The sequence below is a fragment of the Hemicordylus capensis genome, chromosome 2 (assembly GCF_027244095.1).
Source record: "Hemicordylus capensis ecotype Gifberg chromosome 2, rHemCap1.1.pri, whole genome shotgun sequence".
Classification (NCBI taxonomy): Eukaryota; Metazoa; Chordata; class Lepidosauria; order Squamata; family Cordylidae; genus Hemicordylus; species Hemicordylus capensis.
This window is the reverse complement of record NC_069658.1, coordinates 257,819,981-257,834,398: the sequence shown is the minus strand read 5'-3', so window position 1 is coordinate 257,834,398 and position 14,418 is coordinate 257,819,981. Positions and strand designations below refer to the sequence as shown.

The 14,418-nt window shown below is 47.5% G+C and overlaps 1 protein-coding gene across 2 annotated transcripts in view; it reads left to right on the top strand.

The window, feature by feature from the left end:
• The first annotated feature begins 8,712 nt into the window (after positions 1–8,712).
• Positions 8,713–14,418, top strand: part of CLIC1 (chloride intracellular channel 1) — a 33,044-nt gene continuing 27,338 nt past the window's right edge. The window contains exon 1 of one of the 2 annotated variants that reach the window (XM_053303996.1): positions 8,713–8,948. In XM_053303996.1, coding sequence (XP_053159971.1) covers positions 8,910–8,948 — 39 coding nt within the window. In that variant the 5' untranslated portion in view covers positions 8,713–8,909. Of the gene's footprint in view, positions 8,949–9,450; positions 9,481–14,418 lie in introns of those variants that run through there. The other variant, XM_053303997.1, reaches the window with a different exon arrangement.

Below are 14,418 nucleotides of genomic sequence, written 5' to 3'. Positions count from 1 at the left end.
TGTCATGTACAATCACGTATCCTTTTGTTGTGGAGCTTGTCCTGCTAGTATCCAGGGTGGATCCCTTGTATGGCTCGATAAGAAGTGCCGGGTGTGTACATCTCTAAGCTTTAAAGACAGGCCGTGTTTCATTCTACGGCCTGATCCCAGTGACTGGGCAGGCAGCCCAGAGGCCACACTAGGCCATCTTTTTGTATAACACGTTGCCCATGCACACATTTGTGTCCACAGGTATAACATGAATTATCGATTACATTAGTGATGGGTTGTGATTAGCAAAGGCCTCTGCTTGAGACCCCAAGGAGCCAGCACCAGCAAAGGTATACCCAGGGCTGGAGTCAGTGATTGGCATCCCCTGGGCATAATAAGTCCCTGCTGCTGGGACGTACACCCTAGCTGGGGGACTCGGCCCTGCAGCCTGCCTGCCTGCTCTCTGCAAGTGTGAGGCCAACAACAAGAGAGAAAAGAAGGAGCAGCAGTTACTGGCCTCACACCTGGAGAGTGCAGGTAAGCAGGCCGTCTCACCCTCTTCCTCATGGAAGTGCTGCAATGGACTAGGCCCAGAGGGACCACCATGGCTCAACTGAATGAGTTGTGATGATGGTGGAGGGGAGGAGGTGGGAGGGACAACTCTGGGATGAGGAAAGTCTCATAGGAAGTTCATTCATTCATTCATTCAATTTCTATACCGCCCATCCAAAAATGGCTCAGGGCGGTGTACACAGAGAAATAACAAATAAATAAGATGGCTCCCTGTCCCCAAAGGGCTCACAATCTAAAAAGAAACATAAGACAGACACCAGCAACAGTCACTGGAGCTGTTGTGCTGGGGGTGGATAGGGCCAGTTACTCTCCCCCGGCTAAATAAAGAGAATCACCATGTTAAAAGGTGCCTCTTTGCCAAGTTAGCAGGGGTTGCCATATACTGAGTTGCCATATACTGAGTCAGACCATTGGTCCATCAAGCTCAGTATTGTCTACCCAGACTGGCAGCGGCTTCTCCAAGGCTGCAGGCAGGAGTCTCTCTCAGCCCTATTTGGAGATGCCCGGGAGGGAACTTGGAACCTTCTGCATGCAAGCAGACAGGTGGGGCAATCTCTTACACAGAGTGCATCTTGCCCAACAGCCCCTCAAACCCTGGAGCTGGCACTGGGCTGCATTGGCCAATAGCCTGAGCTGAGTTGGTATAGGCAGCCCCTCACCCCCTTTTTACTTGGCAGTTAAAAGGATGTCAGGCAGCAGCGCTGAGAAAGTCTCTGCCAGGGACCTTGGGAAGATTCTGCCGGCCAGAGAAGACAACACTGAAATGCAGTCCAAAGATGGGCCATATCACCCTGCCCAATGGTGAGGCAGGCCCTGACTTCTGCTGTCACTCAAGATGATGCATATCTATTCATGTATATTTTGGTGGTTGTTATTCTACCTTTCCTCCTCAAAGGAGCTCAGAGCAGTGTACTGTACTGTACAAGATTTCCCTCCCACTATTACCCCCACAAATACTCTATGTGGTAGGCAAAGTGAAGTCACCCAAGGAGCTTCAGGGGTGGGGGTGGGTCGGGGGGGCTATCAACCCAGTTTCCCCCGTCCTAGTCGAGCATTTTGATCACTATGCCACATGCTTGCATTCTTCCAATCCTCTAGCAGAGGATAGAGGGGTCGAGCGGCCCTCCTACAGTTTCTCAGCTACGGGTGGGGGACGGGGAGAGGGGAAACTCCCTCAAGGGAAGAAGAAGATGGTTTCGCGTAAGAAAGGAAACAGCCGCATCCTGTTCAAGGAAACCACCCGGAGTTACACGAAAAGGCAAGTGTAGTTGCAAGGAGAGCAGCCAGCCAGCCAGGAGAACTCAATAAGGGAGACGACTCCCTTGGTAGTTCTTTCAGTCCGGATCCAGTTTTCTCTTTTCCTTATCTCCACCTCTGGCTTTTCCCTTGCTCCAACCGGAGCGAGAGGCATTTCACAAAATCTTCCCTAAGGTTAAACAATTGTTGTTTTTAAACCGTCAGTTTCTAGGAAAACCTGGACTGGATCGTTTTCCTCCATTTTTTGCTCCTTGCACAACAGCGCCTCCTAGTGCCATACTTAGTACTTATTCTAGGATACATTATGACATCCCAGGTATTCGACCCTGCTCTCCTTGTGCTGGGAGGGGGACGGACAATGGGTTGGTGGGGGAGGAAGAGTATATTTTGCTACATCTATGTCGTCCGCGCCACGTTTTCCTTTCTCCCTCGTAAGAACCTCGAAATGAATGATGAGCTGTTTCACACATTGTGGCTTCTGGCCAGTCAGTCTGCCATTCATCACAGCGCACAGACGTTGATTGTGCTGTTTCTAGTCCACACCCATCTACTCCCATCTCCCAACAGTTTCCTGTCTAGGTCAGGGCAATAATGATCTTGACTGTTTCGCTGAAGAAGTTCTGAGCCCTCTCCCCAGCCCCAGATAATCCGGATTCTGCAGTCTTAGCCAACCCCATCCACAAGATCTCTCACTCACCTGAGATCCCTGGGCGTTCTAAAAGAGGAGATATTAGGCCAATAAATTTAGTCATTTATCCTAAGTATGCAAAGGAGAGCTACCACCAGCCCCCATATTTCCAGAAACAAGTGGCAGGTAGGCCATCTTGCATACTGCTAACACTTAGGCTACTTACATATTGTCTTATTCCAAAGAATCCTGATTGGGGAGGATGCTGAGATGTATTTACTTTTTATTTATTTTTTAGCAATTTCTAGAAAACCCCATTAATCCCCAGGGCTCTCTGGAAAGAAGGAATACAAATCTAAGAATGCAGCACGGGTGCACTCTAAGACACAGGTTCTCAGCCTTGGGTAAACCAGATATCATTGAACTTCAACTCCCATCATCCCCAACCACAGAACATTGTAGTCCAATGACATCTGGAGACCCGAGGTTGGGAACCCTTGCTCTGTGGTTACCACAGCAAGAGGCTGGGCTTCCTAAAGAGGCATAATTATTTATTACATTTTAATGTATTATGAATTTAAAATATTTATACCCTGCCCCTCCCGTACACTACTGCTCGGCACAGCTTACAACATTAATAAAATAGATACAATAATCAAATTTAGTAATTTTATTAAAATGGATTAAACATTAATACAATGGGGTTCCCTCTGTTTCCTTTCCCATTAATCTACCTGGGCCCCTATTACTACAATAGGAGTGAGCAGCATTTATATTGTCTCTGTTTTAGTCTCAGTTATGCTTGGAGAAGTGCAATCCGATTATGTTGAACTGGTATGCAGCAGTGAACTGGTATGCAGCAGGTGCTGGAGACGGATGCTCACTTCAGTGACAAACAGTGTTCCCTCTAATTTTTTTCATATGTGAGCAGAATGAGTTTTGTTCTGGGCAGCCGTATCAAGACAGTGTGTGAGCACCTGCATTCAGAATAGGGCAGGATCTTGATTCATCCTGAGTGGGATCAAAAATTAATTGTGTGGACATTAAAAAAAAAAAAACCCTGTGTGTGTGTGTGTGTGCACACATGCACACACCTTAGACGGAACACTGGTGACAACGGCAAAGGCATCATCTAATACTGCATGGGAGGAAGGCAATGGTAAACCACTTATGTATTCTACCAAGAAAATCACATGGCTCTGTGGTTGCAGAGGCGCTCTTACCCCTGGACTTTGGGGCCAAAGTCCAGGGCCTCCACGGCCCCTGAGGGCTGCAATTGTTTGTTATAACACATTTAAAAGACAAGAGGATGCTTGTTCTTGGGTTAAAGATATACTAGGATACACACAACTGTCTTACGATATATCAGGAGTTTGATATAACATTTGCAGTCTTTGTTTTTTTTTTAAATTACAATTTTATTAGAGTTTTTCCCCTTCAAAATATGACAGGAAGGTATCATACTATGGAATAAAAAATGACACATATTTATAACATTGATTCCCCCTGCATGGATCAATTAAATAACCAGTTTTGAACAGAAAGAATAGATTCAGCTGGCTTCTGGTTGCAGTGTTAGAAATGATAGATGTGTGCTGCATGGTGTCTTGGGGCAAAAGCAATGTGATTTTATTCACATCCTTGCATTAGCCTGAGTGTGCTTGTTTTTTGCCCTGTAAATAGCATGCTTGTGGAGCCCAGATTCATGGGATCACAATGGGGGCAGGGGGCTTTAGTTCTCCCCTCACTGTGCTCCCAGTCTGGATTAGGGCCCTCCCATGTGTGCTATTTACCATGGAAAAAGAACTTCCATTGGCTCCAAGGCGATCTTATTTAAGGGACATGCATGTCCCTCCATCTAGATTGGGACAATAGAGCGGGGAGGATTAGAGTCTCCCTATTCCTGCATCATGAGTTTGATCCAGATCATCCTCCTTGAATATGCTAGCTTTGGGGTGGTGGGGTGGCGGGGGCGGGGGGAAGAGAAAACAAGTGCACCAAGGGTAATGACTTACTTAAAGGGACAGAGCAGGAGTTTAAACTAGAAGACCTCCAAGGAGGTCCCTTCCAACTTGAAACTTCCATGATTCTATAGTTCTCTGTCTAGTCTGGCCCTCTGCATTAACACCATCCCCACCCCAGAGGCTTAAGTTCTAGAGACCCAGAAGGCAGAGCCACTTGCTGAAGAACAGGCTCGGACTGGCCCACAGGGCATATTCCCAGTGTGCCCCACTCGCGGGGTGCCCCTGCGCCCTGACTCCCACCGTTAATTACCCATTCTGCTCAAAACCCGATACCCTCCCCACATACATTCCACCACCTTCTCAGTGCCCCCAGTCTGGCCCTGCTAAAGAACAACTTGAGCAATTCACACTAACAAAAGTTTAACAAGGCATCCCAAAAGACAAACACAGTGACAAACCAGGGTGGCAATTTACCAGGGACAGGAACTAGAAAACTGGGCCCTATCCTCCTCCGCCTGGTAAGATCCCTGAAATATGCAGGTCGATCCACTCTATGGGTGGCTTCACTAGATAGATATAGAGAGAGCCAGCATAGCGTAGTGGTTAGAATGTTGGACTAGGACCAGGAAGACCCAAGTTCAAATCCCCATTCAGCCATGAAGCTTACTGGGTGACCCTGGGCCAGTCATGCATCTCTCAGCCTAACCTACCTCACAGGGTTGTTGTAAGGATAAGCATGTACACCACTCTGAGCTCCTCAGAGGAAGAACAGGATATAAATGTAATAGATAGATAGATAGATAATAAATGTAACAGTGAGCACACACTTCTGGTACTTCCACCTCTTCTGCATCATCTGAAGCTAGAAATGTCAGGTTGACAGTGTTGGGTCCCCCCCCCCCAGCATTCTCCACCCAGCTTCAAATGGTTACAGAGATCAGGAGAATGTCAGCAGAGGGAACCCAACATCATCAACCCATTATTCATTCATTCATTCATTCATTCATTCAATATTTATTTATTTAATACATTTCTATACCGCCCAAAACACAAGTTTTCTGGGCAGTTTACAAAACAATAAAAACAGCCAATAAAAGATTAAAACATTTCAACAATTAAAATTAAAAAGTTAAAACTATTAAAACACAATTAAAACAGTATCTAATTAAAAGCCTGGGTGAACAAATGCATCTTGACTGCCCTTTTAAAAGTTGTAAGAGATGGGGAGGCTCTTATTTCAGCAGGAAGTGTGTTCCAAAGCCTCAGGCCAGCAATGGAGAAGACTCGTCTCTGAGTAGCCACCAGATGAACCTCTCCAGATGAGATTAAACAGACCAGAAAACAGGAGAGAGAACAAAACCAAAGTAGAGAGAGAAAGAGAGCGCTGGAGCAATGGATAGCTGCAGGGAATAAATCAAGGAAAAGAATACAGTCAGGAAACAACTCCAAAGGCCAGTCTAGTCCAATATTCTGTTTCCAGCGGAGACCAGCCACATACAAAGGGAAGTTCACAAGCAAGACAAGATGTACATAAGTAAGCAAGTATTTATTTACTTTATTTTTCTATGCAAACTTCTTTGAGAACTTCTGTTGAAATGCGGTATAAAATAGGAGGAGGATGATCCAGGATCACTCTTAAAATGAACAGCCATCTACATGCACAAGCACCTGAACGCAAATAATTTGTGCATATATAGGATTCATGTGTGCATATATGAACGCCCATATACGTGAACAAGCACCTGAATGCACATACAGCATAATATCTGAATTGGGCTCTTGATTTTGAGAGAACTGCCTTCCAAGTAACATGTTTCACACTGGGCTGTAAAAGGCAGGGAACAGGTGCTTCCACCTGCCCCACACGAGAGCAGAAGAGGGTTTGCTGCCTGTGGTGCATATACTGAGTGCACTTGATTGATTGATTGATTGTATTTGTACATCACCCCAAACTTCTGTCTCTGGGCGATTTATTGCCTCTGGTAACACAGGCAATGCCAATGGGGGTGGCGGAGGATGGATATTTTATTATTATTATTATTATTATTATTATTATTATTATTATTATTAATCCCTCAGAGTTAAGCAACTCTTGGATACCTCAGAGTGAAGCAGCTATAGGCTTGTCTCCAACCTTCCATTGTTGGGCAAGGTAATTGAGAAGGTAATTAAGAGGGTGCTGGCCTCTCAGCCCCAGATAGTCTGAAGGAAACTGATTTATTATTATTATTATTATTATTATTATTATTATTATTATTATTAATAAGCACCCTTTTGGTGTAGCTTACCCACTTACTCGTCCCCCTACCATTGCTGCATCATAACTGGAAATTAAAATGAGGCTGCAATCCTAAACATGCTTTCATGAAGGCTAACTCCACCAAAACCAACAGGACTTATTTCAGAGGCCAGAGCATTAATTCAAAATACATTGCTATTTATCTTTCAGAAATTTAACATGTGGGACAAAAACTGTATCTCCCCCAAACACACTTTGCCTGCATTGGATCCCTCAGAGTTAAGCAACTATAGGCCTGTCTCCAACCTTCCATGGTTGGGCAAGGTAATTGAGAGGGTGGTGGCCTCCCAGCCCCAGATAGTCTAGGAGGAAACTGATTATCTAGACACATTTCAAACTGATTTTTGGGCAGGCTATGGAGTGAAGACTGCCTTGGTCGGCCTGATGGATGATCTCCAACGGCATTGATGTAGGAAGTGTGACTCTGTTGGTCCTTTTGGATCTCTTGGCAGCTTTCAGTACTATCAACCATAGTATCCTTCTGGAGCATCTGAGGGGGTTGGGAGTGGGAGGCACTGCTTTGTAGTGGTTCCGCTCCTACCTCTCAGGAAGATTCCAGATGGTATTGATTGGAGACTGTTGCTCTTCAAAACTTGAACTTTTATATGGAGTCCCCCAGGGTGCCATACTATCTCCCATGCTTTTTAGCATCTACATGAAACTGCTGGGAGAGATCATCAGGAGATTTGGTGCAGTGCAGGGCATTATCTGTATGCTGGTGAAACCCAAATCTATTTCTCCATGTCAACATTATCAGGAGAAGGCATAACCTCCCTAAAAGCCTGCCTGGAGGCAGTGATGGGCTGGAGGGAGATAACAAAATGAGACTGAATCCAGATAAGACAGAGGTCTTTATTGTGTGGTGTCAAATTGGGAGACAATTTTGATCTGCTGGTTCTGAACAGGTATACAGTCTGGGAGTGCTTCTGGATTCAAATCTCTCCCTGGTGTCTCAGGTTGAGGCAATGACCAGAGGAGCTTTCTATCAGCTTTGGCCGATATGCCAGCTGTGTCCATTTCTTGAGATAAATGACCTCAAAACAGTACTGCATATGTTGATAACCCCCAGACTTGACTACTGCAACACATTCTATGTGGAGCTGCCTTTGTAGTCCAGAAACTGCAGTTGGTCCAGAATGTGGCAGCCAGGTTGGTCTCTGGTCATTCCGAGGAGACAATATTGCTCCTTTATTGAAAGAACTACACTGGCTACCAATAAGTTTTTGGGGAAAATACAATGTGCTGGTTATAACATATACAGCCCTAACCAGCTTAGGCCCTGGGTATTTAAGAGAACATCTTCTTCACAATGAGCCCCATTGCCCATTGAAATCATCTGGAGAGGTTCATCTACAGTTTCCATCAGCTCATACACAGGGACACTGTTGCTGCCTCAAGACTCTGGAATGAGCTCCCTGCTGAAATAAGAGTCTCTCCATCTCTGGTAACCTTTAAGAGTCTTTAAAGATACATTTTTTCACCCAAGCTTTTTAACTAGACTTGTGAATTTAAAACACTTTAAGAGTTTTTTTTAATAAATGTCTGTTTTAATTTGTTTTGTGTTGTTATAAATCGCCCAGAGATGGAAGTTTGAGGCAGTATACAAATATAATTAAAAACATAAGTACATAAACAGGTGTGGCAGGTTTTTGTGTTGTTCCCAAAGCCTGAAAAACCTGTTTGACCAGGTCCGGAGGTGACAGTGGGACAAAAGCAATATGTATATGTATACACCATGGGGAGCAATGGTTCTCCCAGGTAGCTCTGAACATGCTTAAATCAACTCTTGCCAGTCTTCAGCTTTAATCTCTCTCTCTCCCCTCCCGACTTCTTAGTACTCAAGAAAGATGCTCCATCCCTCTCAAAGATGGAAAGGAAGAAAAATGCGAGTGGGATTCGAGAAGGAGAACAGGTCAAGGGACAAAGCGAACCGGGCGGGGGGAGACGGAGCCCCCCCTCCCACCGGCAACTTGGTTGCTCCCCTCCCGCCTTCCTCCCCCTGCTCGGTTCCCATCCGCCCATCCTCGCTGACTCAGAGACCGACTGGGCTTAGTTCCTGGGCGTGGCCCCAGTTTGCGGAGGGAAGTTGCTTGAAGTTGCGAGAGACTCCTCCGTGCTGGCAGACTGCACCGCCCTCCACCCCCGTTAAATCAATAGAAACTTCACATTCTTGCTAGAGTCCGAAGAAGCTCCCTCCCACCTCCAAATCAGCTCCACCATGGCCGAAGAGCAGCCCCCGGTTGAGCTGTTTGTAAAGGTAAGTGTGTGTTTGTCCTTTTTGTGCCCAGGGCGCCTTCCTGCGTGTCTCTGTACTTTAGTTGCGGGGAACCGGGGAACGTGGACGCGCAATAAAGGAGAAGAAGAGAAAAGGCTCTCGAGTCCTGGCGTCGCTGCCTTTCACTGCGGATTCTCTCGTTTTAATGAGCCCCCCGTCCTGGAGAAGGAAAAAAGGAGCGGCCGCCGCTCTCCCCGTCCCCCTCCCCACTTCCTCCCTGGGTAGGAGCTGATGAGAGTGAAAGCCAAAAGGGAGGAGGAGAGACGCTCCTGCCCCGCCCTTCTCTGCCCAGACGGCTCGTTTTGACCTCTCTTGCAAGCATCTGCCTCTTCTGTTCCCTACACTTCCCGCCCGGCCCAACGGCTTACTTCTCTTCTACAGTGACAGTGGGTAAAGGGAGGCGTGCAAGGTTGCAGCATAGGATCCGGGCGGGTCGTCTTCTTGCCAGCAGAGAGAAACAAAGAAACGCGTGGCGCCTTCCGCCGTATGAAGGGCTGTCAGATTATGACCGCAGGTTGTAATACTATCAATAATAGCGTTAAACATAACTTTTACTTGTTAGCCGCCCCACAACAAGTTGTTCTTTGAGTGGCTCTCAACACAACAGGTTGAATAATGCTTTCCCTGCTGCTTAAAACCCCACTCTCTCCTTTCCTTTTCCATCCAGGGTTTTATTTTTAAAGGTGTGGATATTGGTGGCTGAAAGAGAGACTCCAGCCTATGGACAATTAGGAAAAACCCAAACTTTTCCCATGCCACTATCCTTCCTAAATTGCGGTTTGAAGTGATGATAGGGAGAACTAATTAGGATTAGTTTAAAAGTCCCTTTTGAACTAATGAATCCCTAATGCTCTGCTTTTGTGCTAGTCTTCCTTACCCTGGCTCCTCCCTCCTTTTCCCCCTTCTTTGGGGCATGCTGGCTCAAAGGGAAAGGAAGAGAAATGGAAGGACTCTCAGTTCTCCTCCTATTTTCAAATATGTCAGCAATTCTTCTTCTGCCAATCTGTTCCTCAGCTTTTCCATCTCCTGGAGCCCTTCTGTTTCTGAATTTTATTTATGTATTTAATATTTATTTATTCAATACATTTATATACCTCCCCAAACCAAAGTCATCAGTGAATGTGAACTGATTATAGTTTAAGAAATGATGAAGACAAAAATAGGCTCTTGTTTCTTTCCAGACATCAGTTTCTTTCATCTCTGCAGACTTTGTGAATAGGACTTTCTGCCATCTACCCTTGATTCTTCTTCCCCTCCTTTGGAATATGAATGGTGGGGGGAGCCAGCATGGTGTAGAGGTTAGAGTGCTGAGGACCTTCTACATTACTGATACTTCTCCAGTCTCTCTGAGAGGTTTCCCCTCCGCTGAATGATTCCCGATTTTGTGTTCTAGAAAGGCAAGGCTTCTATGCCCACCGATGAGGGTGACACGCCACTTGCTTGGATGGCTCTGTTCCTTTGTGTTTCTCGCCCAGGGTAGGCAACATTGGTTCTCCAACTGTTGTTGGACTACAGCTCCCATCATCTGCAGCCACAATAAATTATGATCGGGAATGATGGGAGTTGTAGTTCAACAACAGTTGGAAAACTAAGGTTGCCTACCTCTGTTCCAGCCTTACGGGCAGGAGCAGAACACATGAGCCTCTGTGTGGTATACAGAATCAGACCTACAATCGGACATGCTTCTCCAGTAGGGATGTGCCCAAACTGGTTCGGCGTTCTTTTTCCAGACTGCTGAACCGGCTCGGAGGTCCAGCGATTCAGATGGTTCAGTGGCGGGGTGAAGGATACCTTTAAGAGACCGGGAGGATACTCTCCCCCCCCCCCGGCCACATTTCCCTCCGCCAGCGCTGTGCCCAAAAATCGCTGGCATGGGGTGGCAGTGCACCTTCTTGCCACCCTGGTCAGGGTCGGACTGGAAGTGGCCTGTGCGCATGCGCATGTGCACCAGCCACTTCTGGTCTGATGTTGACCAGGATGCCACCCCACGGCAGTGATTTTGGGCACAGTGCTGGTGGGCGGGAACACAGCAGGGTGGGGGCGGGGGAGAGTATCCTCCCAGTCCCTTAAAGGTAACCCCCCTGCTGTTGCTGCCGCCACACCATTGGTCAGACAGTTCATGCACATCCCTAATGTACTTTGGGCTTGGCTTACAAAGAGCTTTCTACTGAGTCAGACCATTGGTCCATCTAGCCCGGTAACTGAGGAAAGACACCTTTTAAAGTGGTGTTTCTCTTATATTTAGCAGGGGGAGAGCAACTGGCCCTATCCATCCCCAGCACAGCATCCCTTCAGTGGCTGTTGCTGGGATCTGCCTTATGTTGCTTTTTAGATTGTGAGCCCTTTGGGGACAGGGGACCATCTTATTTATGTATTACTTTATTTTTCTATGTAAACCGCTTTGAGAACTTTGCTTGAAGAGTGGAATATAAATATTCGGAGTACTAGTAACAGCCCTGCTGGATCAGGCCCCCGGCCCATCTAGTCTAGCATTCTGTTTTACACAGTGGCCCACCAGATGTCTCTGGGGAGCCCACAGGCAAGAGCTGAGGGCCTGCCCTCTCTCTTCTGTTGCTCCCCTGCAGCTGGTTAGGGACATGCAAGGAACTGGGAGGGGCTGGGACAACTTTAAGGGTGGGGGAGGGTGCAGTTAGCCCTCCCTCTGCTTTTCACCTGCCAGCGCTCTGTTTGTAAAGACTCCATTGGGGTGGCAGCATACCTCCCTGCTGCCCTGTTCCCTCCTTGGTTCACACGCACCTGGCTCCAGCCAAGGAGTTGGACTTACTGTTGGGCTTCCAGAGTAAGTGGTAGGGATGTGCATGGAGCTGGTTCAGAGGTGGGGGGAGGATAACTTTAAGGGTGGGGGAGGGTGCACTTTCCCCCCTGCCCACCATGTTTCCCCCGCCGGCGCTTACTTAAAAACCGGTCCGGCGGGGCGGCAGCGTACCTCCCTGCCACCTCGTCCACTCCTTGGACCGGAAGTAGCGCATGCACATGTGCACGTTGGGTGCATGTGTGTGCACATCGTGCTTGCGCACACGTTGGGCACGTGCATGTACCGATGGTCACATGCGCTACTTCTGGTCACTTCTGGTCTGAGGAGTGGACGGGGTGGCAGGGAGGTACACTGCTGCCCTGCCAGACCAGTTTTTAAGTGAGTGCCGGTGCGGGAAATGCGGTGGGGGGGAGTACTTCCTCCCCCACCCTTAAAGTTATTCACCCTGCCTTCGAACCCTTCAAACTGCCTGGCGTTCGAACCTGTTCGGAGGCCCAAAACCAGGTTTGTGCACATCCCTAGTAAGTGGGAACAATTCATGGCCTGTTCAGTAGGAGTAAGGGTTGAGGAACCTCTGCCCTCCCTTTTTATTTGTCCTGTCAAGTGCTCCCTCCCTATTCGCTCTGCATTTTTCCAGTGATGTCTTGTGAGTTCTATATATTTGAGGCGTGTCGTTTAAATACTGAAAGAAAGCAGCATGGGCAGGGCGTCAGGTGACAGTGAAGTATGTTTTTCCTCCCTGCCCCACTGCCAAGTGCTGCCTGAAGCCACAACGTGGTAAAGCTAGTTTGGCTATCTCCATCCAAACACTTCACCGTTTTCCCACCAACTGTTACTGCCTGCAGTACTTTTCCAGTGTCACACCCCAGTCTTTTGGGGGAGTGTGGGGGAAAGCGAGCAACTATATCTCAGTGGTTCCACCCACAGAGTGACTATTGTTGTTAAACTATACAATGGATCTAAGTAAGCAAGCATGCCAAAGGCACAGATTCCTTAAAAGAGTGTGGTGGTTGCAACAGCTCTTAAAGGTAAAGTGTGCCATCAAGTCGATCTCGACTCCTGGTGCCCACACACTCCTATTCTTTTGGCAGAATACAGGAGGGGTTCACCATTGCCTTTCAGCATCTTCCTATATCACTGCTGCCTGATATAGTAGTAGCAGGGATTTTAACTGGCAGACTTCTGCTTGTTAGTCAAGCATTTCCCCGCTGCGCCATTAGGTGGCTGCTAAAATGCACTTGTGGCTTTAAACACATACGGACATTTTGACTATATCTAAGAGTGGAATATAAACCTTGGAACATAAGAACATAGGAAACTGCCATATACTGAGCCAGACCATTGGTCTATCTAGCTCAGTATGGTCTTCACGGACTGGCAGCGGCTTCTCCAGGGTTGCAGGCAGGAATCTCTCTCAGCCCTATCTTGGAGAAGCTGCCAGGGAGGGAACTTGAAGCCTTCTGCTCTTCCCAGAGTGGCTCCATCCCCTGAGGGGAATATCTTAGAGTGCTCACACATCAAGTCTCCCATTCATATGCAACCAGGGCAGACTCTGCTTAGCTATGGGGACAAGTCATGCTTGTTACCACAAGACCAGCTCTCCTCTCCTTGCTGAGACTTTTGCCCACCCTGATGAAAACCTTTCCCTGGCAGCAGCTTCTCCAAGGTTGCAGGCAGGAATCTCTCTCAGCCCAATCTTGGAGATGCCAGGGAGGGAACTTGGAACCTTCTGATCTTCCCAAAGTGGCTCCACCCCCTGAGAGGAATATCTTGCAGTGCTCACATGTGGTCTCTCTCCAACTCAAATGCAACCAGGGCAGACCCTGCTTAGCTAAGGGGACAAGTCATGCTTGCTGCCACAAGAGCAGCTCTCCTCTCAATGTACCAACGTAGCTTGCCAAGTAAAATGTTTTGTCTGCTTGATAAACTGAGCCAACGTTTCTTCACCCCTGATGATGACGTCTTGGGCAGAGGGCCTATGGGCTATAGCTCAGTGGCAGTGGGTGTGCTTTGCATGTAGAAGGTCCCAGGTTCAATCCCTGGCATTTCCAAGTACAGCAGGGAAAGACTCCTGCCTGAAACCCTGGAGAGTTGCTGCCCATCGCTGTAGATAAGACTGAGCTAAACTCCGTATATTTGACGCTGTATGAGCTACTTGAGCTCTTTTAACTGGAGATGGAATCTTCTTCACACACACACACAGCCTGGACTCTGCCACTGCGTTCCTTTCCCCAGCCCTCTGCAGCATCTCCTTCCCAAGAGTCATGGAGTTTACCGTACCCTTTAGCCTAATGTTCCTTTCCTCTCCTGACGATCTCTCCATCTGGCTTACCTTCTTGCATATGTTAAAACTGCCCCCACCGCCATGCTTCCTCAATCCTGTTTTGGAGCTATCTTTCCAAAGGACAGAGTTAAGATGAAATGGTTGGGTTAATGTGTACCATTATGACTTTCAAAGCTCATGAAGTTTTAAAACTTTCGGAAGTTTCTGGAGGCAGGCAGGTGGGTTGTGGGGGAACTGTCCATCTGTGGCATGTAACTGCATTCTCTGTAGTCTGGCCATCCTGAGGGGCCCTGGGCATTAAGGAAGCTGCCTTGGTAGCCTGCAATAAACACTCCCTTGTTGCTTTAAAAGCCAGCTCAGCGAGAGGCGATGGGAGACTCTGAACCTTTTAC